Source organism: Gymnogyps californianus, chromosome 1 (genome assembly GCF_018139145.2).
Source record: "Gymnogyps californianus isolate 813 chromosome 1, ASM1813914v2, whole genome shotgun sequence".
Taxonomy (NCBI): domain Eukaryota; kingdom Metazoa; phylum Chordata; class Aves; order Accipitriformes; family Cathartidae; genus Gymnogyps; species Gymnogyps californianus.
Window position 1 is genome coordinate 95,324,011 of NC_059471.1, and position 27,615 is coordinate 95,351,625.

The 27,615-nt window shown below is 35.8% G+C and overlaps 3 protein-coding genes across 9 annotated transcripts in view; 2 read left to right on the forward strand and 1 right to left on the reverse strand.

Annotated features, from left to right (window-relative positions):
* The window catches only part of CASK (calcium/calmodulin dependent serine protein kinase), a 228,485-nt gene that overhangs the window by 92,138 nt on the left and 108,732 nt on the right, over positions 1 to 27,615 (reverse strand). For all 7 annotated transcript variants that reach the window (XM_050915214.1, XM_050915213.1, XM_050915211.1 and 4 more), the window contains exon 6: positions 6,154 to 6,256. In XM_050915214.1, coding sequence (XP_050771171.1) covers positions 6,154 to 6,256 — 103 coding nt within the window. The remainder of the gene's footprint in view (positions 1 to 6,153; positions 6,257 to 27,615) is intronic.
* Positions 10,024 to 11,258, forward strand: GPR34 (G protein-coupled receptor 34). Its single transcript, XM_050915220.1, has one exon. The coding sequence runs from the start codon at positions 10,024 to 10,026 to the stop codon at positions 11,170 to 11,172; it is 1,149 nt and encodes a 382-aa protein (XP_050771177.1). The 3' UTR covers positions 11,173 to 11,258.
* Positions 22,536 to 23,591, forward strand: GPR82 (G protein-coupled receptor 82). Its single transcript, XM_050892387.1, has one exon. It carries the CDS (start codon positions 22,536 to 22,538, stop codon positions 23,589 to 23,591), a length of 1,056 nt encoding a protein of 351 aa, XP_050748344.1.

Genomic DNA, 27,615 nt, shown 5'->3' on the forward strand with positions numbered 1-27,615 from the left:
GATTTTTAGTTGTATCTGCATGTGAGACGAAATCATATGGAAGACTGGAATCAATTTTCTGTCTATGTGCTTCTAGGTTCTTCTTATCTGTTCTAGAGTAGCATTAACTGAAAATCATCACTATATGAAGACTCAGCAGTGGTATGTATTCAATGTGATACTTGCCTCCATCCAATTCATTGTAAATAAATGCCTACATCAAAGTGTTTGCTGACTTAGGAAGCACTCAATGCCTGAATAGGTACAGGCATTAGACATCTTATTTCTAGAGGTAAGCTTTCTTATCAGCCAGTTTTGAGGCATGTTGGTAGTCTGGAAATTTATAAAATTGATAATTTTGCTGATTTTTCCTGTGGATAAACAGAGAGCTTCAATCTTCAGGTGTTGTCAATCTGATACCATTTACAAGCACTAAAGATAAATTTTGACTTACCTTTGACAATTTAGTTTCTATGACTCTTTCCATATTATTCCAGACAATAGGGCTATGCTTTCCACAAGAAGAAGAGTATATACAGAGACCCAATCAGATTTTGTCATCCCTAAGGCAGGGGACTGATGACCAAGATATCAGAAGGAGAGTCTTTCAACAGCAGTAGTATCTGAACGATGTATAAGGAAACAACTGGAACAAATAATTTTTAGGAAAAAAATGTGAGGTACTAATAAACATCACCATCTGACCTCTCACAATAGTGTAATAAGAAATATGTTCATAAATTAAGGAGTTTCTAAAAGAGTGGGATGTCCAGAATAATGTGGAAGGAATCGAAGTCACACACAACAGATCAGATAGGTCAATACTTTACTACTTTTAATTCCTTTCCACATTACTCCAGACAATAGAGATGTTTAAAGCAGGTGTACAGAGAAGATGAATAGATTAAAAAAAAAAAAAAAAAGAAAAAAGAAAAAAAAGGCAATTCAGCTTCAGCACAGAAGATTGTCTGAAGAAAACGTATTTTAAAAGATGCATCAGCAGACAACTGGACAACTGGATATTAGTGTCCAGAAAACGAACAAAGCAAAGATCACATGTTAACCAGACAAATTATAATAATTGATTCAATGGCTTTTTCAGCCATAAAACTATGATGGAGGAAGTAAACCTAAACTGACTTTTCAACACATTAGCCTCCTGTAAGCACTCTCAAATTGACGCAGACGTGAAGTGGAATTTCTGAGAGACAGTAAACCACAGTTGTATCTTTTAAATAAAACAAAGTCTATCAGAGGCAAAGCTTTGAAGAGGCTCACATTTTTTTATTTTTCAGGGGAAAAAAAAATAATAGTGAAATAGTGCTATTGCTTTGCAGAGGTAAGAAACAGTACCATTTAAGTGAAAGAAGAACACTAGTGTAGGACCTCAGCTTACAAACGTTCACCTCTCCTTGGAAAACAAAAGAAAGATTTGCTATGTCATTCAGACACTGATGACAAAAAGGCAAAAGAGTCTATGCAGTGTAAAAAACCCAACATTTCAAAAATATGATTTTTAAACTGGGGTTTATAAAACCACCAAGAAGATCCAGTTTGGTGAAACACTGGAACAGGTTGCACAGAGAGGTGGTAGATGCCCCATCCCTGGAAACATTCAAGGTCAGGTTGGATGGGGCTCTGAAAAACCTGATCTAGTTGAAGATGTCCCTGCTCATTGCAGGGGGAGTTGGACTAGATGACCACTAAAGGTCCCTTCCAACCCAAATCATTCTATGCTTCTATGATCATTTTTACACTGACGGGAACAAAACAAAACTTAAAAGATTCCACAACCCCCACCCCCTGCCCCCAATTCCATAGTCTTATTTGCAGGGAAATTTATGGTAATGCCTTCCTTTGCTGTTTTTGTAGTAAGTCTAAAAGGCTAGCTGGTGAAGAACCAAGAACACTTGATATTTATGCACTGTACTTCTATTAAGAACATACAAGATGTTTTCCAGCAACATGATGATGGTTGTGTTAGGATACCTGAACATGCTATAGGATTCTGAAGCAACTTCGGGGAGCTAACTAATACATAAAAATCAATACTGGACTGGATTAGCATCATGGTACCTGTGACATTTTGCTGCTAAAGGTAAAAAGTGAAAAGCAGTTAACTATCCATAGGTAAGACTTGACAGTTAGTATAGAACCTCATATCATTCAGGTCTATACAGTTATCTTATTTTGCACTAGTTGAAACCAGGAGAAAATAAGTAGATTAAGTGAAGGAAATAGCACTTGTGGACTCAATGTCTTTTGTTCCTTCAGACTTTTATACCATATACTAGCTAAAAATACCAAGATGTAGCATCCAAGATATCTGATATCTGATAAATTTGATGTCACATTTATTTAAGAAAATATTGTTACAATTCATACCACATTCTGAAAGAAAAATTGTCCAAGGAAGAAGACAGAGATCATAATGTGAGATTGCTCCATTAAATCACTGACTTCCCAGAGGTTCCACTACTCCAGCTGCATCATAACCATGCAAATATGGACTGTTTCCTGTCTACATCCTATTCCATAAAAGAATTCACTTATAAATTATGATGATCTGTAACTACAGTGTATACTGCCAGAATTCCATCTTAAAGTACCTACTTCAATGCTTCAGATGAATACACTTAGCAAAATTTTCCACTTCTGATCATAAGAACTGCAAGAAGAGACCTTCAGAGACTGGTAGCTCATGAAAACAATTTCCTGTTACTCAGAAGATGACACATGCATTGCAGCTCATGGGCAAACATAGTGGAACAAAAAGTATTTCCTTACATTTTCCCTTCTGGTCTTATGAAAAATGAGTTATGGCTATGTCATTTTCTTTGGTACTTACTTAATAATAATTAAACTCTCTTAAAAATAAACTTGACTGGGTTGTTAGCTGATAAAATACAGTCATGTTCCTAAAATCTGTTCCACAGACATTTTCATTAATGACTTCTAGTATGATGTCACAGCTTGCTATCATGAGCTCCCTTACACTTCTGTTAAATAACCCTCTATCTGCTCGAAAGAACACTGTAGTTATAATCCTCCTAAACAACACAAGCCTATCTTTGGACTGACATCAAAAGATTGGGACTGGTCTACTTTCAATACCTGGGACTTAGTTTAACTTTATTACAAAAATCCCCTTTCCCCCCAAAACAACTTATGCACACTGGAAAAAAGATGTCTTTTGTTAAGTTAAAAAAAATCCATAGTCCCAAACAAAGCAAAAGCTGTACCCTAGAAGGCAGGTTTCAAAGACATTGAGGGAGAAAATTCCCTTCTATTTGTGTTCTCCTGGGGCTACACACAATCTGGGCTTGCCAGGCACAGGTGTGTCAATGTAAAAAGGTAAGCAAAATGGCATAAATGCAAATGCATGAAAGCAGGAAAAAATTTTTAGAACATTGGTAACCCCTGAATGTTTTAGATATAGTAACTCCTATTCTAGGAGGAAAAATACTACCAGAAAAGACAGTGATCATCACAGATATTGAAGAGCTTTTGCATAATGGCTGGGGTTTTTATGCAAGATTAAGGGAAGAGTCCTATCAGCTGAACTTTACTACAGTTACATTACTTTCAATGTTGACATGCTTTTTCTAAAGGAAAGCTGTCCTTTTCTGGTTTAAAAGATAAACTCCTCCAAGCAACGTAAAATAAATAAAGATAAAAGATTTCTGTTCTTGAACACCAGGGTCATCTACATAGGGATTTACACTAGTAATGAGTATATTCTGCAAGGGTATCGTGGTAATACACATTACCTAGATACAGAAAGATTAATAAGTATTGCACTTTCTGTAAGTATCAGGCAGTGTGCTTTCAGTATTGTAAAAATTTTAAGGTGTTCTGAGCACTGAAATGGGTTAGAAGCACAGGGTGTTTTAGGTCAGTAAGAGAACCTTAATGCCATAATAGCTTTTATTTAATAGAGAATTTCTTTTCTGATATGTTAACCACCAAATACAGGAATTGCCATGCTGAAAGGGAAATAATTGACTATGTTAAGCTGAATCAATGTTTTTCACTAAAAATTTTTAAAAAAATTTGAAAGTGAACAGGTACTGCTCAAACTTCCCTAGAAGGAGAGTTTCTATTTCATTTAGGAGACAATTGAGAAATAAGTAGTGCCTGTAATTTATTATTATTATTATTATTATTACAAAACAAAACTTATCCATAGGGCATATGGATAACCTGCTTAAACAAATATGTAGATAAACAATTTTTTACAAGAAATTTATAGCCCAGTTCAAACAAACAGTATTGTTAACTTTCATATAACACATATGGGGTGATATTGCAAAGTTGAAGAAATAAAATCTTGCAAGTGCTGTGTAGGGGACTGTCTAGTAATATGCCTTCAGGTAGGACTCTGGAAGGGAAAAGAATTGCCAGATAACAGATGTAGTTTGTGGTATAAAGACTGGAATGGAAGATGGGAAGAAAGAGATAAGGAGTCTGTTAAGGAGAAAGCTTGAAACAAGTAGTAGAACTGAGACCTTCCATGGTATATAAATGAAGTGGAATTACTCTGCGTATCCCTGAAAGCGAGAGGAATTTGGAGATGAAAGTAACGAGTGCATACGAAAAGGCTACAAATTGGAAATGACAGTTGAGAGAGAGGGGGAAAAAATACGGAGGGAGACTGATATGGCAGAAGTTGAGATGGATGAGGCAAAAGATACAGATACAGAGAAATATTATACTGATGAGGTTTAAGAAAGAAGCTTCTATAAGTACTGCAAATAGAACCAGAAAGGAATGAAAACATTTTTACATAGAAAAGAAAAGACCAGACCAGCAGTGATAACTGCATGGAGGCTGAGCACATGAACGATGAGTGGGACTGCAGAACAGTGAATGGTAACAGGAAAGGAAGGACATGACAAATTTGGGGAAAAACGCAGGATTTTTTTTCCAAGTTGAACTTGAGGTTTCTTGCGAGACAGCTAGTAGTCTGAAAGAAAGTACACTGTATCTGACTACCTCCAGAAGAGCAGCTGAAACAGAAGAAATGGATAAAGTTGCTCAGTGAGAATATAAAGAAGAAAGATGAGAGAATCATAAACAAAAGTGTAGGAACTATCACTAAAAAAAGCAGTGGCTGAGGTACAGAAAATTTGAGAAACACAGGAAAAGTAAAGAAAGGAGTGACCTTTTTATTAGGGAAACAACAGTAGCTTAACTGAATGGGTATTTTCTTTGAAAAGATGTATCTAGGTCTCTAGGTAATAAGATACTTGGATATTTCCAGGGTATTAGCAATATCTGGAAGGGAATGGAAGCTGTTGGTATGTTTATATTGGATTTGCTTTTTATTTTAAAGAGCATATAAAAGCCAAATTGACGCAGACCTTTAAGTAATTAGATTAGGAAATCTGAGTTTTTGAAGAAGCATGGTACTGAGAGGAAGTTACTCATTTTGAAGAAAAAATATTAAAACTAACAAAATCTTTTGTTGTGGTCTCCTACTCTGGCAATGAAAGCATCAGAAAATTGATTGGGTCTTCATCTGTGCAGGCTGATTAAAGCATAACCCTATTGTCTGGAACAATATGGAAGGCAGCTAGAGGAAATAAAATCCACAGAAAACAAAACACACTTAGTCAAAAAATATACATACGTATCAAGATATTGATGTCTTATGCAATAATTACAACGAAATATTAAAACACAGAAAAGAGTCACATGTGAAAACTAGTAAGATTTTGCTATTAAACAGCATAGCATTCTGACAGAAATTGCCTAAGAAACATAGGGGAGCATTGACGATGCTGTAGTAAGTCCTTACTCAATTGCTTTGACATACATTTCAATCCTGATAGCATTTTTATTTGATTTGCTTTGTCAAGCATGGAAGAATTACACCAAAGATTGTATTAAAGTGGAAAATTCTTTGCTTTTTTTCAATTTTATTTTGATCAAACCAGTGTAAGCTCCTGTTCAGTAACATTTAGAGGGATTTAATACTCAGTATATGTACACACAACAATGTTACATTCTACTAGCAATTTAGCTTAACTGTGTGCATTTATAATGTTAACAAAGTCTTGAGTGAAAGATTATTTTTGAGCTCTTGTTTTGCAGGCCAGGCTGTATCAGAAGAACAGAACTCTGCAGTACAACATGCATAACATTATATAACTTCGAAGGAAAATTTCTTACCTCCAGCAACTAGCCCAGACTCTCCTAACTGAATTGCTACCCCGAAGCCACCAAGCTTTACTGGGGCTGAATTCTCTTTTGAGGCAAGCAGTACACAGTGTGGCTGAAAAGACAAAAACCCAGACAAATTATTATATTACTTGAGAAATACAGTTTGCATTTTAGAACTTATCTTCATAAATTTGCAAACAGAATCTAGAATTTTTGAGTTTTTTTGAAAGAGTTTCTTAATTTCAGATTATTTTTTTTGGCAGGGACTCCTCTTTTTTCATTGGCTTCCCTTTCAGTTGTCCCAGGCACAGCAAAATCCTTTCAGGACTTACCAGAACTCGCAAGGAACACAAAGTGAAATCATAATAAAATGGAGATAAAAGTTAACGCCTATAATTTCTTACCTGGTATTACTTTTTCTTTTTACCTTTCACCCTTAAGCCTTACCCTGTTTCAATTCTCCAGCAGAAATATCCTGCCTATGATACACTTTGTGGGATCTTATCCTTCACACAGAGAACATAAAACACTATTTTGAGCCTTAACCACAGAATTGACTGATCACTTTCCAACTGCAGGAAAGAAAAGGAACATCCCTTTGATGTTTCTAATAAATATTCCAGTGAGGGGGGAAATTGTTTAGGTTTCTGAACTGGATTCCAGGCACAGTCATCCATACTTTTGATTTTCCACAGTCTTTCCACTAATAAGAGTGAGGTGTAACGTATAAAAATGGAACAATGTTATACAACAATTTGGATGGATACTGACTGGTGTAGGAGGAAGCAACACACAGACAAAATCTATTAGAATGCAATATAGTATTTAATACAAATAGCCAAACTACTGCATTTAATATAGAACGACTTCCTGCATTTACTCAAAGCTTCCCTTTGCAGTCAACCATATTATTTAACAGGAAGAATCTCAAATTTGTATACTGCTTCTTGAGAATACATTACCGCTTAAATTACAAAACTAGGAACTCAAAATATTGCAAAGGTGCTACAACAAGCTCAATCTGACTGCCTGTGAAGTCATCATCTGTAATCACCCACGTTTTCTTTTTAAAAGTTTCAATTGCATGAGAACAAGCACCTTCAAGTAAGAATGCATAATCTGTTTACAATTCTAACTGAAATCTGCAGAATGCAATAAAAGCTTGATTCCTAAACAGATGATACATTAAGAAAGTTAACATGGAAATTCTCATTTCAAATACTAAGGAGAATACTAAGTCAAGACAATGTTCTTGAGATGATCATTAAATTTAGGCTACCTTATATCAGGACTTCTAGAATCCATTTTTAAATTTGCAAGTTATAAATGTAATTTTCAATCCCTTACATCCTATTTAAAATAGTATTACCAGGTGGTATTATCTCTGCATATTGTATTTCACTTCTGTCTTATTGAAATTGTTAAGCTGCACACTTTGGGCACTTTCACATTCTCTCATCGCTGTCATTTTGAGTGAGAAAGATCAACCTCAAATTTCTAACCCCAGGCAATGAGGAAGGTAGATGGGAGAATGGCACCAACATAAGCAAAATGTACCATTTCACTGTGGTGTTGATTTACCTTTACCCTACATTTGAAAAAGTGATACTATTTCCATGACAGTATTAAAAAGAAGACAGGCTGTACCAACATAATTGTCATCCAAAAAGGAAGCCACTGACACTGCTCACCAGAAACAAAGTTTCTAAGAAAAAAATCCAAATCTCCAATTCAGAGTGAAATTCAGAGAAAATTTTATTACAGAACCTCTCCCAGAAAAGCCCAATTTAACAGCAAAATTGATCTTTTCAATAAACTGAGTTTTGCTAGTTAAAAATATCTTTAAAAAAAACCAGTTGCAACACTAGTGAAACTTCCCCTTGTTGCTAATTGTACTGTGTCAGCTGATTCTCATCACTTTCATAGACAAGCTGGTACTTTAGCTTTCTAATAAGAGGACTTGCACGTTACTCCTCCCTGTCTTCACCAGCGGTTTTGAAAACCAGCAGAAGTTCTTAATATATAAATGGTAAGTGGCTTCTTTTATACTTAAGCTATAGTAAAACAAATTTCTATTAAAATTTCTCTTAACTGCAAAGGTACTACTGACCTTCAAACCCTTTCTTAAATATACCTAGGTTTAAGCATGCCTGCTTGCTTACAGATGACAAAACTTATGACAGCGAAAAGTTATGTTTCTAATGTATCTGCAGTGTAATCGATTTTTCTCTCTCTCATTGACCTGAAACTTGTCACTACTTATGCAAGTCATGATGTCAAGCATTCTTATAGAAAAGCAACATAAACAAGAAATTATAGTAGTAGATAGGTTTCAAGATGTATTTGAAAGCATCACATTTTTTAATCAAACTTTTAAAATTACTTCTTGCTCTGACAATATGAAATGGCAAATATGAAAAAAGAAATATTTCTGAAACTGCTAACATATTGTACAAATTTAATGCAATGGTAAGGTCAACTAACATAGGATGTTAAAGTATTTTAGACTGTCCTCTCAATAATTCAGATTCTGTATGTACATTAGGTCTTACCAAGAATTTTAACTAAAGTGCTGCCATTTTCACTGCTGTAGCTATATCACACATTTAAATGTATATTTGCATTTTTAAGACCTAGCAAGCAAACAAAAAACTACTTGAAAGTTATGTATATGGCAGTGTTTTGTTGTTTTTTTCTTGCTACTGCTGTTGGACAACTAAGTTCAGAGTACCAAAACCAATTCTGAAGTTTTTGTGGGATTAGGGGAAAAAACCTTGCCCCTTTAAAAAAAAATTCTAAATAATCTTATTTATGGAATCTTTTATCGCTATGACATAGAAATTGAGGACAAAAGTTGTATCATTACTAATCAGTCTTAACCATCTCTCTAAACAGCTCATTGTGATTCTGCTGTCCTAACCACACACTTTTTTGGTTTTCCTTCTTTGGTCAAAGCTGACATCTTCCAGATTGCACCTTCCTGGTCAAAATAAGCTTAGTGAAATTAAAAACTTTGAAATGAAAACAAGGAAAACAATGAAAACAAGGAAGATGTGAAAACAATCTGTTACTGCATTAATGCTCTTTCCAGCTAATATTAGTTTCTTTGCATAATATTGATTTGTGAACAGTCAAGAAAAGGAAAAAATACTTAAATTTACATGAAGATATAAATTATTAAAAACAAGCTACTTAATAGTACTGACTCATAGTGTTACTTATAACAGATTACATAGCCAAATAAATATTAATTGATAATTGTTTTTCTAATTGAAAACTAGTGATTTGCATGCTAGAGATCCTGGGTACTTATTTCAAATTAATACTGATGAGTTTAGAATTGTTTTGATATGTTTCTATGTACTTTGTATCAACACTGAGAATACTTCACTTAGCTATGCTTTCTTGCATCTTAATTAAAGTTTTCTGTGTTAGAAAGACTAATTCTAACATCTGAACTTCAAAAAAATTATTTGTACTTATAGATAAAACAAAAAATTTAAGTTTCTAAAGTTTGCAGCAAAACATAATAGTTGATTTTTAAAACAACACAAGACAGTAATAAAGATGTAATTACAAAAATAGTTATCCGTGTGGGTACTCTGTACCATCTGTTCTTGCCTGCTTCACGTGAAGAAAAACAGGGAACCGATTACTCTAGACTTACATTGTAGCATGATATCCGGCTGAAAGTCCTGCTTCTACTCAGCTACAGCAATACTTTGGTGCATTTACCTTTTTTAGTTATTGCCTTTTATGTTTATATCACATAAGACTGTACACAATAAAGAAAGCAAACATGTGAAAATGATTCAATGGCGATTTAATTCTGAAAATTTCTCTTTGCATCCCTACAGAACAGCTAAAAAATCCTCACAAATGATGGCTGCAGCTTCAGCTGATTTACTGACCATTATTCCACACATGGAAGTCTTCTGGAGTAACCAAACTAACCTAGCCATAAATGCCTCGGAAATTCAAAACAATGCCAGTTGTCCCTTAGATGACAACTCATTGTCACTTGCTTTGATAATTTTTTACTCTATTATTTTTATCGTTGGATTGGCTGGAAATATTATAGCCCTGTTTGCTTTCCTGTGCATTCATCAGAAAAGGAATTCTATCCAAGTTTACTTGCTAAATGTAGCTGTTGCAGACCTTCTGCTGATCTTCTGTCTTCCCTTCCGAATACTCTATCATGTTACCAACAACACCTGGATGTTTGGACTGATTTTATGCAAGATTGTAGGAACTCTATTTTATATGAACATGTATATTAGCATAGTACTGTTGGGACTAATTAGTCTAGATCGTTATGTAAAAATAAATAAGTCTGTGAAGCGTCCTAAAATGTTAACTACTGAACGAAGTATATATATTTGTTGCATGGTGTGGGCACTTGCACTAATAGGATTTATAATAGTAGTTGCACCATCTTTCTTTAAGAGTAAGGACAGCAATTCTACTATGTGCTTTCATTACCGAAATAAACAGAATGCAAAGACAGAAGCAATTTTAAATTATATTATTGTAATCATTTTTTGGATAGTTTTTTTCCTTTTGATACTTTCATATGTTAAAATTGCCAAGAACCTTCTGAAAATTTCAAGGAAAAGAGCAAATTTTCCCAATGCAGGAAAATACACCCAGACAGCAAGGAATTCCTTCATTGTACTCATTATTTTCACCATCTGTTTTGTTCCTTACCATGTGTTCCGGTTTGTCTATATTACTTCACAGTTACAAAATCCATCTTGTTATTGGAAGGAAATCATTCACAAATGCAATGAGGTGATGCTCATATTTTCATCTTTTAACAGCTGCTTAGACCCAGTTATGTATTTCCTAATGTCCAGAAGTGTCCGTAAGACTGTATTCCAACTTATTTGCAGAAGACTTCATGGAGATTCAGGCCTAACTCTGGAAAGCACTTCAGAAATAAAACTTGGACAATATACACAAGAGCGATTATCTACTACCACTCCCCACTCAAGTTCATTAAAGAAGAAGTCTGATTTGATTGTTTAAACGAATGGATACTAGTTTCTCTTTGGCACTCCAGGACATCAATTTAAGAGTACCAAATGCTATACTATACAGCTACTAATCCTGCATCTTTCTTCCTGTTAAAAAATGAGAAGTCTTACTTCCGTTTGTGAAAATGAGAAGTTACTTTTCAGAAGTATTTTGCTCTTGTTTATCCAAGAAAACAAAATAGGAAGTTCTCAGACATCTTCAGCTGGACTAAACTAGAACACTAACTCTTTAAGGAGATTTCCACGGAGTGGTTTGAACCTGTATAAGGAATCTTGTTTATAGACATTAATATTACCAACCTGTATATGTAAATAATAGATGAATTTTGCAAAAAGTAAATTGTGTTCTATTTGAAAGAGCTATATAAACCATTACAGATTTTATGTACTTCTCTGTTTTAATAGCTTTCAAAGAGATCAGCATTTTAACTACATTTATAGAAGTATTTTTTCGAAGAAAATATTTGAGAATTTTGCAACATATGTGGCTTAAAAGTGAGGTGAAGAATACAACTTCCATTAATTCAGTTATAATTACAGAAGATACACTTTGTTTTATTAAACAGCTAAATTAAAATATTCAAGCCTCCTAAGCCCCTTATTATCTTTTCAACATTTTAATGAATGTCAAGGTCAAACACCTGAGGAAAAGTAAGCAATGCTTTTGGAAAATTAGAAATTAATGAAGGAGAGATGACATACGGGTATTTTCAGTTACCTAAGATTTCCTTCAAACTGACAAATTTGTGACTGCAGCTACACAAAGTAGTTCAGCAAGGAAAATAAACTCACAGAACTGAGCATAAAGAGCAGAATAGAAAAATTAGCTCTCGCGAACACCTGATGCATCAGGTCTGATCTTCACTCAGGCTCAGTCACTGGTCTATTTACAGATTTCCAAAGCCACGCGTTTCAGCTGCACAATTCCCCCCTGGCACAGGCCTTCTCTTTTCTTGTGATTAAAATAATCTTGATAATTGCTGAGGCTATGTAAATGGCAATGTAACAGCAATGTCCCATAGATACATAGATAGATATTCTGAGAATAAAACCAAACAGGTTTATGTATTTAGGCACAAACAAAAATTCAAACTAACATTGTTCAAAAAAAAAGGGGGCTGAAGGTGGGGGTTGTTTGACCCAAAGACGAGGAAAGATGCAGTTATACCAAGAACAACTTAAATGTCTGGCATGACAGGCCAGAAAGGTGAACGAATTAGAAACTAGAAGTTAAGCTCCATAAAATAAGGATTTATTATCCTGAACACATACAAGCAATATTGCTCAAGTAAGCTGGTGTAAAGAGGTTGGTTTTAATTCGACTACCAGTAACTTCTCTGATGGATCATGTGACTTTTCATGCCAAATCTGTGTCAAAACTTGTGGATTTTTACTAATTCTGCACAATATTCTGGTTTTACAGAAGCTACTCATAAAACTCTTATTGAACAAAATATACATAACACTTCACCTCTGCTAGATATAAACTTGGTTTAATTTTTATGTGATTTTACTTCATTTAGTTCTGGCTATAAACATGTTAAACAAATTACAATGACTAGCCAGTGTTTTGTTGGTTGTTTTTTTTTTTTTAAACAAAAAAGGGTGGTGTTTCTTAAAGACAGAGTGTCCTACAAACATGTAATTTTCATAAAAGCATGACAGTAACTGCATTTTTTCTTAAACATTTCAGCATACAATTAAGATACTTGTACAATAATTTCTGATTGATTCTCACAATAATTGCATTATATTTTTTCACGATCTTTATCTATCACCTTGTCATCCTATTATATGTACGCTGAAGCAAGAACTGTCTTGCCTCTGTGTTTGTACAGTGCGAGGAATAGCATGTTCCTTGTCCTCTGCAATTCTCCTATGCAGTATAGTAGTTCTACATAGTTACATCAACTCTGGTAAATCTAGTGGAGTTTATAAACCATCATTTCGCAAGATATATACATTATCTCATCATTCTTTCTTTGCCTATACTTGTGCTACTTTGAGTAATTGATTGATGACACTGATCACCAGGCCAGGGGAGTGGGGTGGGGAACACGGGACAGGACGGACACGAATGACACGGTGCAGCTTGAACAAAATTTGAATTCTAAAATTCTTTTGAAGAAAGTGTTCTGCTTAAACCAGAATTTTCATTTACAAGGATTGCAATTCATCACTGCACAACTGCAAAAATAGACTCAGATCTCTTCAGAAGATCAAGTAATAGTACAGGGCTTCAATGATACAAATGAAGTTGACTTTTAAAGCCAAAGGCAAAGAGAAATGTGTTCCACAGGACAAAAAAAGACCACCTTAGTGTTCTAGGCGTACTTTTGTAAATTATGTAGTGTTTACTTGATTACTATAATATTATTTTGTAAGCAACTAAATACATAAAAGGACATCAGGAAAATAGTCATGCAGTACAAGTTCAAGATTCTGGTCCATCATGTGAATAGTATTACATGGGCTTTTTTCTTTTTAATAATTTTAACAGTGAAATCTAGTTAGTATTTTCTTCAAGAAGAAAGCCTTAAACACCCATACCTATTTGCATTGATCAGATGTGTTCTACATGACAGCCATTCTGTACAGATTGTAGAAGGTGCACCAACGAAGCCATGCACAATATCAGCAGACAAGGTTTCAGAAAAAAACATTTTAGAAGAAATATCGAAGAGTAACACTTTCCCAAGACTACATGCTACACATTAAACTGTTTCAAAAGCGTTTCAATACAGGATAATCTATTGCTTAAATCAGCCTCTGTACACAAGCAGCAAATATGACCCAAATCTTCTAAAGAGATTTCAGGAGCTACAGTCTAATGTTTGTATTAGGCAAAGCCATAGCACCTATAAAGACAAATAAAATCAGGCAAGCTTGGGTGTATAAGGTACCCTAGGGAAGAGTGAATAGATTTGAAGTCATGTACCAGAAAATCATTAACAGAGGAGCTCTCTGGAAGAGCTGAGAAGCACTGGGATAAAGGTGATATGGTGTACCTGGACTTCAGCAAGGTCACTTACTAAAGGCTCTAAGAAACCCTAGGATGTTAGATGCTAATTCTTGTTTTAGAACTAGTTAAAAATTGGAAAGAAAGCTTAAAAATACATAGTCTTTTTTCTTCGTGATATTCCCCAAGAATCTGCAAATAGATACGTTTATGAACATGTTTAACACTACAATCTGGAATGAGTAAGGAGATGACAAAGTTTTCAAACAACACACAATTATTCAGGGTAGTCAAACATAAAAAAAGTTCAAGATACAACTCTCTGCTCAACAGCAATAAAAAAGCAAACAGACTGTTAAAATTAGGAGGAAAAAACCTGAGAAGACATCATTGTGCTATTGTATAATTTATATGATACAGATTCTATACAGATTACATTAAATAAATCAACTCTTCAGCTCAGAAATGAAAATCTGAAAGGGAGCACAAGTCTATAACAGCAGGTATGGCACAGAAGAGGGGAACAGGTATGGCTACATGATCTTTGTCAGAGTGTGACATTAAGGGAGTAGCAGTTAGAACAAAAAAACCACCCCAAAAAGCAACCAGACAAGTGAAAATACTTATGGATTTCCACAACTATGTAAATCAGTGCTTCAAGATGTTAAAGGCCAGATGTATCTAGTGGCTCAGAAAGGGATCTGAAACTAGACAGCACTGTCATGTAGGAAACAATTACTACTGACCAAAAAACAAAAGCAGGTATCTTTATTTTTAAAAAAAATATTTAATCCTTACGTATCTTTTTCTGCAATCAATTTTCCCAATTTTGAGGGTAAAATGCCAGGCTCTGCAAAACAGTATTACTGAAGAGCAAACAGTCCCGAAGCATCTTGGGAGGTCTGCTGAAAGTTACACTGTGACATGTCAAATGACCATATAATTAGTCACTTTAATAGCGTCTCTTACTTCTCATCTTAGCAGTGCTTCCTAAGTACTATCAGGGCCAACTATGTCAAGTCTTCAGCTGAATTTCAACAAGAAAATAATTCTATTTATTCTTCTTGCTGTAAGTAAAGGCTAACTCAACACACATCTCTATATAACCTGCATGAACTTCATTTTCCTTCTTTATTCAAATCTACAACACATCCTCAAATTTCAGTTGGTGTACCAAAATGTCACCTCTTTTTTACTATGTAAAAAGGAGTGCATATTCTTCATTAGAATAAATACTAGTTACAAAATGCATATAAAGTATACATGCTGGCTACTCACTTCTATACCCTTTAGACTTGACAAATACATTAATAGCTACATTGTCATACATACATTCCTTAAAATGAATGGCAAACACAAGCCAAGAAACAAAACTGTTCGCCAGATACAAGTTTATAACTTGAATCATAAACATTAGAAGTGCACTTGGTTTGAGTAAACAGCTGTACTGGTTTTGGCTGGGAGAGAGTTAAATTTCTTCACAGTAGCACGTATGGGGCTATGTTTTGGGTTTGTGATGAAAACAGTGTTAACACAGGAATGTTTTATTTATCACAGAACAGTGCTTGCACAGCATCAAGGCATTTTCTTATTCTCACACTGCCCCACCAGCGAGCAGGCTGAGGGTGCGCAAGAAGTTGGGAGAGGACACAGCTGGGACAGCTGACCCCAACTGACCAAAGGGATATCCCATACTGTATGACCTTGTGCTCAGCAATGAAAGCTGGGGAGGAAGTTTGCCAGGGCTGCCATTTCTCAGGAACTGGCTGAACATCAGTCAGCTGGGGGCAGGCAATTGGGTTTTTTTGCATCACTTGTTTTTCTCGGTTTTGTTCCCCCCCCCCCCCCCCCCCCTTTTTTTCCCCTTCCCTTTTCTTTAAACTCATTAAACTCTCTTTATCTCAAACCATGAGTTTTCTCACTTTTACACCCTACCAATTCTCCCCCCCAGCCCACTGGAGGGGGAGTAAGCAAGAGGCTGTGTGGGGCTTAGCTGCCTACTGGGATTAAACCACAACAACCCTTTCTGGTGCCCAACATGGGGCTCAAAGGGTTCGAGACAATGACAGATTTGACCAGAGTATGTTAGAGGGAGCAGGAGGGAGCATGAGAAGCAGCAGCCTGTTCTGCAGCAGAGCAGCCACAAGCACAGGAGGGGGAAGAGACAGAAATGATAAACAAGTTTTCGCACTTTTACCTTTCCGATTCTCTTCCTCATCCCACTGAGGGGGGGTGAGCGAGCGGCTGTGTGGGGCTTACCAGCCTACCAGGGTTAAACCACAACATCAACTTTCATTTTCACACTGAAATTAACTGTAATTATGGTTTTAACCTGCAAATTGGTATTTTTCATGAGGGCAGACAAGTATCAATTGTTTTGATAACACAACATGGAAAAATTTAATTGAGCAACTTCCCTCACAACATCAGTCAATGAAACCATACAACAGGAGTGTAACTTACATCACTGATAAACAAGCGAGAGTCACATTATTCCTGGAACTGGAAAATTCACATATGGACACTTTAGTTTAATGGTCTCTCTGAAAGCACATACAGAATCAGGGTGGAGAGGAGGGAGTTGTGTTGCACAGTACAAATAAAGTGTACAGAGAAAAAGAACCCACTGATAATGTTCCACCAATCCAAAATGTATTTTCAATGTATTCTCTGTAGCGCTAGGAGCCTTCTGCCAGCCTTTTTCCACCCCTTACACAAAATCCCAACTACTCAGGGCCCTGTGGAATCCAAGAGAATGGAGATGGTGCTACAAAGCTGTCACCATTCACTGCTTGTATAGTGAATCGGTACGAAAAATCCTTGCACAGTTGTTCATCACAGACATCATGAGAGTGAGAATAACTGGGGGAAAGGGATGAAGCTGGAAAAAGCCTTAACATTCAAACTGCACAGTTAGAGCGGCAAGTGTACAAATAAGAACATGAATGGCAGAGAAATGGCTAATTGTGTATCATAGTACTGCAAAGTGAGAAACAAAATGAGGAGGAAAAGAAGCTAGGGTTTACTTACAAGCCTATGTTTTAACAAGCTGAATCAATTACTTAAAATATACCACAATAATATATTCTGGTACATGCTACCTTCAAAAGTTATCTTGCTTTTGTCTGTAAATGGTGAGTCCTGGTTCCTTTAAGTTTGCATACAGAGAAGGGTAGTAAACCTTTGCACTTATTACAAAGCAAGGCCAGCTTCTTCATAGAACTCTCAAACCACAGATATAAATGACTGTGCTTTAAAAAGAAAAATATACTTGCTATTCCCTCCACAAAAATTCTCACTAGGTAAAGATGTTAACATAAGCACGGTCAACAACAAATTAAAAGTCTGATGAAAAGACAGGATGGCTTTTGTCAGGGGGTATAGAAATGTTCTTTAATCAGCAAGGAATTAATTTTGCAGTCAGAACTCCCCAGCTTGCAGCCAATAGAATCTACCTTTTAAGTATCAGTTTTGCTTTTACTGCCATGTTTTAGGTTTTTATTTTTGCTTTATTCCTTTTGTGTTTTCACAGAAGCTTAAGAAGAACCTGGAAAAGCCAAAAAGCTGTTATACACAAACATATTTAACTTGAAAAAACAGAAATTATAGTATGGTGCAGAAAAAAACCAGAGAAAGCTTCCCACTGCTTTTTTAGGAGCAAATACAGTTAAAGAGACCTCTGGGAGCTGCATAAAGAATGTCATTGGGGAAAAAAAATACAAAGTATTTAGCATTAAAGCCCTGAAGTATAAAAATGTTGGAAGATTAATTTTGTTAGTACCGTCAACTTCAAGCTAAGTTTTCCTGCCTAAAAGACATTGTTTGGCTTGTGTTTTGTCTATGTAAAACAACTACCTGGAGCCTGCGAAACATTTAACTTCGCATATTTTATGACAAACAAAGAATTGAAGCTATGTGTGCAAAATATCCCCATTTCTATATCCCTAAGGATGCCACAGAGTTATACTGCATACACCTGTAATTCATCAAACGAGAAATTTCATTCTGGGTCTATTTTGCTGAACCACAAGGGCAGTTCTAAAAGTGGTGAAAAATCATTAATGAACAGCAAACACAGACCCATCTCAAACCTGCCAAATATTTTATCTTCACTGATTCAGCATAGTGCTCGACTCAACTAGAGTAGATTTAAACGTGAGCTTAGATGATCTTGCTTTGATAAGCACTTCTTACAATATTAAATACGTATACTGACTATAGCTAAAATCCTCATTATATCAAGTCAGGAGAAGAGCTGCACACACACTGGGTCACCCCTGCACGGAAAGCTGATGAGCAGGCAGACAGGAACCATGGTGCTCTGCAATAGCTCTCCTGATACAGATGTCCAACTGAAAATGGTTATCGTGTAGCGCATCTGTCTTAAGAGTCAAAAAAACTTTCAATTTTAATGTTTAAGGAAAAAAAATCCCCAACAAAACTAAGCACCAAAAGTCAAAGTTCTAGGCAAGCCACTTGGTAAATGATTTTTTTGGAAAGAAAATATGGATTGTGCTTGTGTAGTAGCCAGTGCATCTTAGAGACTTATCTTGGTATTAAACACTGTACAGCAGATCAAATTCCAAGTACATGAAATTAAATCTTGAGTTAAAGGCTGCTGCACGTTTGGTGCATGCTATACATTATTCAGTACAATTCATCCTCAGCACCCATAGTAGCCATACCCAGGGTCGCACACTTTTCTGTGCCCTATTCTCAGCAGTTGCCTTCCATCCTTCAAGATGCAGAGACTGAGCACATCTCTTGGGCCTTCCACAGCACAGAGAGCCAGGACTGCTACAGGAGCCAGAGGTAAATGAGCTGCTGCCTTCTTCCATCCTACAAGGAGCAACTGCTGCCAACACATTATATACTCTGTCGTACAGCAGGAACAGTCCAGTTCTCCATTTGGTATGTGACAGGCTCAAGGAGATATGAGGTTGACTGGGCTGTCTTCTCTCATCTCAAGCAGGCGGAGGGGAGAGGAAGTGGCCAGGCAGCCTGCAAGTGGATCACTCGGTCATATAAGATTATATTACATAACATGCTAGGTATGGGTTATAAATGGCTAATCGAACTACCTTTCACCACTGGGAATTTCCCTGGTTTTGTGCTTTTGGTCCACAAAATAAGTTGTCGGCATACAATGGCAAAATGCAACATATGCTGCCTACTGGCATATAAAATCTAGTAACATGTATAAATTAGAAAGTGATCATGGTTTAAGAGTAGAGAAAATATAAATAATTGAGGTGAAGAACGCATGTGAAGGTCATTATGAAGAACTTAACAGTGAATTGCATAAAAGATGCACTTGTACCATTTGAATATCATCAAATATATTTTAGATAAAATATGCCATTTATAAGTTAGGTGAATTGAAATAGTCCACTAAAAGAATAATGAAGGTGCTTACTACAGCTTAGAACCAACTGTAACAGTATTTCTGGGTTTGGGTTTTTTTAACTTATAATATCCCATTCCTTTGTTACTCATTTCACTGATCAGTTCCAAAATGAAGTCTGATAGACTGCAATTCACTATAATAATCTATTATCATACAACAATTCAGGAAAAAATGTAGCATTATCTCTTCCTACAGCAAGAGTTATGTTCATTAAATTATAAATACTACAGGCTACAGTTAATAACCAACCAAATAATAATAATAATTCAAAAAACCCCTGCTAACTGGAATTGCTCACACCATTTTTTGGGATGTCTCCTCTTAGCAAATTTTCAGTATATTCATTCTTGTGTCTAAACCTGGATGGAACACCACAGTAACAAGGACTTCTAAGACTACTTAAGAGACTATTAAATATTTAATTAATACAAGACTCTTTCTGTTAGAACAAATTTTAATATAACTATACATTCAAAAGTGGAAAAAATAAAAACAAGGTATAACTAATCTAACAGGAACAAGAACTAAAGCACATGCAAACTAATTACAGCATTACAAATGAATTACTAATACTCCACAGCAAGATTCCCTCACTGAAGTTTAATCTTAAATGAGATCAACTATGTAGTCTAAATAGGAGGCCAGCATACATGTCCATCACTTCAGTAAAAAAAAAAATAATAAAATGAGTAATGAGACTGAACAATAAAATTGACAGTAGATCACTGAGGTGGATTCTTACGGTGTATGTTTAAACATAAAGCAAAACTAACAAAACAAGAACCTTACCAAAATTGCAGAAGTTTTTATAGGGTATCTCCTCTGTTCTCATAAAGGAACTTATTTATAGCTGTTGAAAAGCCGTATCTGACAACCACAGATGTATCAGACAGAAGGAAATTCAAAGGTCTCAAACTCTGCAGAGCTAAACAGAGTTTGACTGATCTGTGATCAAACCTTTCCTGTGGAGGAAAGAAATTGTCCTGTGCACACTTCTGGATGATTTGTATAAAATACTGTATCTCTTGGACACAGAGTCAGTTTTCCCCAACTGATGCCTAGAACGCATCAGCTGTAAATTGCTTCCACACAATCCATCACCTGACTAGACATACGAGATGTGTTCATTTGGTTACTCATATAAGGACAGACATGGATACAGTATTATTGCATGTGGGCTTCAGGAATAGACAGTCAGCTTTGTGACAGCTCTTGGAGCTGAAGAAGAGTTAAATGTCACTGAAAATACAAGTTTTCATGCATAAAATAGCAACTTTTTTTTTTTCCCCCTCCACTCTGGAAAGTGGGCAGTCCTAAAGAGAATGACAGTAACAATCCCTCCACCCCCAAAAAGAGGACAGCACTATATAAAGGATTGTAAGGTGTTTCTGTGCCATACCTACATGACCAAAGGACTGTTACAATCACTCTTCCACACTATCTCATTCTTTTTATTTCTCTAATGGAGCTGCATCCTGACCTAATTTCAAAGTCCTTTTTGCACAGACATCATCATCTTGTCTGAACTTTAAATGCCTAGTTGCTTTTTGACACTGTAAAAGAAAGTGTACATTCTGAAAACCTACTTATGTCAGAGAAATATTGTTCTTAACTGTACTTTGCAGATTCCAGTATCATCCTTTTCATTGCAGCAGTGGAGATAAAAAGGACATCAGACTGAAAAATTTCCTCTCTGCAAAGGAAGGTGCCTGCAGCTTGCATAGGTAAGCTTAAAAATACTACTACTTTGTCTCACCTGACAAATTTTGGGCATTGACACAAAAATGATCATTAGACTTCTAAATGACTGAATTCAATAATTACTTCATGAATTTAACTCACTAATAAAAGAATTTAATACATTTTCGTTCAACAATCCATATGGGACTTAGTGTACACTAAAATGTACTATAAAAGCTCTAAAAGTTAGTTTAATTTGCAAGTTGTCAAACACGGCCTACAGCATAATTTTTAAGTATGACTTTTACAAGTTTTTGCTATCTAATCAACTTGGTGTCTGGGCTTTTTATTGCAGCTACACAGAATCCTCTCTGGTATCTGAGTTCATTTGCTTACAGCTATTTAAAAAAAACTATTATCAGTCTGTAAGTTTGAAATCTGTTAATTTTTTCCATATGATTTTATATGCAACAAAAGCTAACTAGGATACACTTCACTAAAGTAGTATCCATACAACAATAAAATCTCTCTTTACTACAGGTCAGTAAGCTGAAATGCCAGTTTTTATATGCAGTCATTGTATAGAGCTTTGATTTCTTATTTTCAGTCTGGAAATTGAGAAAAGATTGAAAACTGAACTTGGAAAAAATAAAGACATTGCGGTTTTCAACAATCATTTCGTATGTTTAAAAATACAGACTAAATTGTTTATGGAAAATGTACATCTAAGATTAGAGCTCTGAACAAAGTAACATTAGATACAGACATCAGCGCAAAATAAATGCATCTAGCCAGATTCCTGCATCATGTACAGTTTAATTTGTAGTTAAATGGAGGTACAGGATACTCCTCTGCATTTCTGCAATTAAAGTAATACTTTGCAATTATTTTGCTTATTTAACTTAAAATAGTCTAGAAGTGGTTTCCAAAGAAGGTTACAGATGTTCCAGAAGATTGAGAAATAAACCAAGACCACACAAGTTATTGTCAGACTCTAGCTTGAACCTTCTGTTTCCTAATTTATTTTATTAGATTTTATGCACATAAAATCTTTTGAGGTTTAACATCAGCCAACTTTTCTTCACAAAATCTCAGTGGAAGAGAACACCCAAACAGTAACCTCATGGCAAACTCAAGATGATAACCCCACAGGACAAACAGTAGTTAGTTACACTGAAAAGTATGGGAGAAAAAGGAACAGTTAAGATAAAAGCAAAGAATAAAAGAGATGTTAGATGCACATTACAGAAGAATAATTCTTTTCATTGTGTTTCAGCTCTGACCATTCATTCAAGAAATATCGGCATAAATGAGAAATTCAACATGTCTTCTTCAGCCATCGTTAGCTACTACTGTAGCTCTACCAGTCATCTACTCTTTCCTATTTCCTGCTGGAAGTTTTGGAAACATTCTCGCTGCCTGGATATTTTCACGGCAAGCACCCACAAAAAGAACACAATACATTTACCTGGCAAACCTTGTCACTGCAAATTTACTCGTATGTAGCACAATGCCTTTTCTGGCTGCCTATTTTGCAAGAGGGTACCAATGGACTTATGACTCTGTAGCATGTAGAATAGCAAATCACCTTGGGACTCTCATTATGCATGTCAGTATGTATGTTACGATTATAATTTTATGTTCAACTGCTCTAAGTCAGTATGCAACACTGAAGAAAAATAGTGACACACAATACTCTCAAGCAGTTAATGAAAACTTTTACAGATGTGTACTTGAAAAGTTTCGTCAGCCAAAATTTGCTAAGTATTTGTGCATCATTATATGGCTTACTGTGTTCTGCATAACGGTAATAGCTATAACATATAATGTCCAGGCAAGGGCTACGGAAGAATTTCACAGATGCTACAACATCAGGGTAGAAGCTGGTGAATTTACCGCAATGATTGCAGCTTCTCTTGCCACTGCATGTTTTTTTGTATCTTTTATGACAGTTTTGTTGTCATACTATTCTCTTACCAGACATCTGAGTAAAATACAAAAAAACACCTGTATTGGAGAAAAACATCTAATTTACAGCACAGTGAAAAGAAACATTCTTGTCATCCAGATGATATTAACTGTCTGCTTTCTTCCATATCACATTTTTAGGCCAATTTTTTATGTACTGCTTACAAATAATGACTGCCTAAGGTTAAACTATCTAGTGGAAATTAAAAATTTCCTTACTTGTCTTGCTGCTGCTAAGAGTAGTTTAGATCCAGTTATAACCCTTCTGCTAGACAAAACATTTAAGAAAAGTCTGTATGGCCTGTTTACAAAATCCACACCAGAACACCACAAACGTAAAGCCGACATTTTCACTGAAAAGACTCCTGAAATGAGAATGAATATGGAAAGATTTTAGTAGAATATAAGTAACAATAAACTCATTTTAACTACCCATAACCAGACTTTGATATGAAATGGTAAATATCTAAATAAAATGATAACATATTAGTTTTATTTTTTTTCAAATTATCTTGCTTGCTACATCAACATTAGCCATAATAAATCTGATGTGTACATCCAAATGAATCCAAGTAATTTATACAGTGAACTGTGTAATATCCCTTTATCCATGCAATGCAAAAGACATTTTATGCTTGACCTATGGACAGCATTTTCTACCTAAATAATCAAGGAAGAAGGCAGAAACTAGGCTGAAGTTGAGGACCCAGTTTTCTTTTATCATCAGTAAAAGAATCCCAGGTTTTGGACATGGGTTTCCTTTATAAAAAAGGCTGAACAAAGCACAGACATTTTCTCTGGAATGGCTGAACCACGTATCAAAGGCTTAAGGAAGCAGGCACAGAGAGCTACAAAACACATTCAAGATTAACATGTATGTTTTGTTCAGGAGTATTTGGGTAAGAGATTGATTCCTTTTTTTTTAATGGGAATGCATCATGAGATGCTAAAACTCTTTAGGGCATAAAGAAAAGTTCTTGATGACATCTTATTCTAAAGTTACTGAAAAATGCCATTATTTACTTTAGCTATTGTCCATCACATTAGGGTTTTGATATAGTAACTGTTCTTTTAGGAGTAAAAAACTGTATTAAGAAATGATGCACTTTTTTTATTCTAGCCTTCACAGAAAAAGCTTTACTACAGCTTTGTACTAAAATGGCAGAAATCTCAAATTTAAGATTTAATTGATTTACCACCCTGCTCTGACATTTCCTACCACGGCCACAGTGTTACTGAAATTACATCTGCAACAGGGTGACTCTGAAGAGAAAAGTTTTGATGGTGACGGATAACTGCAGGGGTGAAGTATCCACAGATGAAGAGAAACTCTGGCGGCCTAGGATTTTATTTAGTGTTTGAGAAGAATGTGTTTTACACGTGCTCTGTAGCTTTGTCAGGAATCATTTTTCTTGCAGTCTTATCCATGGCAGTCACATTCAGCAGCTGAGGCAGTGGCTTCCTTATTGGTACGCAGCCCTGGTGTACTTGGAATACTGTACTCACCCAAAAGTGCTACATACTTATTCCACTTCAAAGGTAGATTAACACACGCAGCTCCCTTCACAACAATGTTTAAATCCAGACCATTTATAGAAGAATACATAAAGCACAAAAGATCTACAAAATTGCAACGTATCTGAACGTACAATAATATTCAGTGAAGAAAAAAAGGATGAAATGCATACATGCAGTTATTTCTAACCTCTGGTACTACTTATGATTAAAAAAAAACCCCAACAAAACAAATCACTGGAATTTCCATACTCCTAGTCTAATCTTGTGAGGTAAATTCTATGGTTTAATTAGGAAGGCATAAATGCTTATTATTTACTGGTATACAAAATATATTCAATGATAAACATTTAATGATCATTAACAGTATGAGAGCAGCGCAAAACAGGAGATTTTGTGGTTGGGTTTTCTGGTTGTTTTGGGTTTTTTTTTTGAACTGTAGAAGTTAGAATATCATGATGGCTTAAGTAGAGATTTCAGTTATTTTGAATCTTTTCTGTAGAAGACACTTAAGATTACATAATGGTCTTTTCCCTTGCACAATCTTCTCTGCAACTGAGATCAAGAGGAGTTTACTGAGTGTAAAAAGTGCTATATTCTGAGGTATTCTGAGAAATCCTATCACTCACCCAAAACTTCACAATAAAATGTAGTGAGTAATTCTGTCTTCCCAACCCTACTACTGAGTTCCATGACAGGTACACTAAACCGACCCAAGTGCCAGTAGACACAAAATATTAGGTCTTCTCTAGGAGGGACCCCAAGACTTTGTATCATCTGACAGCTGCTTTGTGTTCTGCAGAAGTTAAACAAGGATGCCAGAAAATCATAGGAACGTAGTATTTTATTTAATACAATGTTACCCATGATAATAGAATTTAGCGATTGCTTCTTTCACAGGATTCCGATGTGATGCTTAGCATACAACTTATGGAAAAACCTGAAGTGGGCAGCTTCAGGGTCTAAGTCTACAAAGCGCTGTAGGAAAGTTGCTCTGTGAACACAGTCCTCGAGCATGGGAAGCCGGTTTGTGCAGGTGGGTGTTCGACTGCGCAACACAACCGATGGCCAAGTACCTACAGCAGGACTGAACACAACAGTTTAAGTCCTCCAGACGGCACAGTGCTGCTTAGATGACTGGTTTTAGATCAGTAGCTGTAAGTCTGGGTGAGCAAAGCTGTGTTTTTTACACATTTTTACAAATTTTTACAAATACTACCAATGTGTTCTTATAATTTGCACAGGCCCAAACTGAGAACCCACTACTTCTGTCTGTCCTTAGATACATTTTCTAGGGAATGTACTTGCAGTTGTTAGGATGTCTCAGCAGAGTGCCTGCCTGTGGATGTTTTTCTTAATACAGAGTTTTTGATGGTAGCATAGGCTTAAGTCATTCTTTCTCCACTTTTCTAGTCACAACCACTTGTTCCCCAGTGCTGCATTTATCAAAAAGGCAAGAAAATGGATGAAACTTTGGAAACTACTAATCAAATATAACTTTGTGATAGACTCTTAGCAAGATCCCATTCCACCATTTCTACATAGTACCAAAAAATGATATATACTTTACTTTTTTCCTATGTAGTCTGTTCAAGATGATGTCTCCTTTAAATTTTTGAATTGCATCAAAGTTTTTCTTGTTTTAAATAGTGGAAAAGCTTTCATGCAGTACAGGCAATCTGAGAAATGACAAATTGAGTAATACATTGGTCTAGCATTTGACAGAATAGTTCATGGAGGAAAAATTCCCCAAAACAGAAAGGCATGAGGGAGAGACAGAGAAATACTTCAGCAAAACACAGCTCATGTGCTAAACTTCTTGCACTGCTTAGACATCCTGGTGCCAAACCAGAAGTTAGCAGGTGACTTGTGAATTGAATAATAAAAAATAAAATAATTCATTAGCATAGCAGGGAACAAAAAAATGCCAAGGCAAATATGCACAGCACATGGTTTGCAAAGCAGTTTAAAAGACTGTAAGTGTCTGTCTGCTTTCTGGTTAATCCATTCAAATGTGCTGCATGGGTGGCCAACTCATTGATCAGAAGATACATGTTTTCTGACTGGCTGGGCAAATGACTGGTATATATAAACTTCCTGATCAGAAAGCAAGTAGATGTTGAGCTCTAAGTAGGCCAAGCAGCATAAATATACTTCTCAGCAAAACCGGTTCTGAACACCCAGCAGCCAGCTAACAGTACACTAGGAAAAGGGCAGGACAAAACAAGAATGGAGACTCTTGAGGTAGGAAGCATATGTACAGGAGTGGACATGAACAGGGAGGAAAAAGTACTGCCTGAAGAAACATTGAGGAAAAAATACTGAAAGCTTTATTCTTGGAGCCTCTTAACTTCTGCATTGAATGAGGAAGTGTTCCTCAGAAAAACACGGTCAGATAGGACACTTTAATTCTACCTCTGCTATTGATTTTGCAGCCTCAATAACCTTTTAACAGTTTAATATGTAACAAAATCCTCACAAAGCAGTTGCTACTGGATGTCAAGGATCTAATAACTTCTAGAAAATACAGAAAAAGCACCAGTTATTACTGACTGTCCCCAGAAAGCATAAAACAGGTTCCATGCCAAAGTGAAAAGAGAAAGAAAGTAACATGCAACAGATATCTTGTTTTGGACATTCAAAGATTGGAAAGAGAAGGTGGTCTTAAAGAACAGCTGCTACTCCAGTTATTTTTTATACAGTTGAACATACACTTACATAAACGCACACAAACACATATGTACAAGCCTTACTCATTTTCTAGATATACCTAAAAGCAGAAGTATAAGAGTCTTGAACTCTACTGGCAAAATCTGACGTGCCGAAATACAATTAGTTTAGGTAATGAAAGACAGAAGTGGTAACTGAGTGCACTCTCAGAATTCATATGGTTAATTAAGTTCTGT

What these genes read in the sequence shown, in the direction of transcription:
- GPR34 (XM_050915220.1), top strand. Translation starts at nt 10,024, where the DNA reads ATGATGGCTGCAGCTTCAGCTGATTTACTGACCATTATTCCACACATG.
- GPR82 (XM_050892387.1), top strand. Translation starts at nt 22,536, where the DNA reads ATGAGAAATTCAACATGTCTTCTTCAGCCATCGTTAGCTACTACTGTA.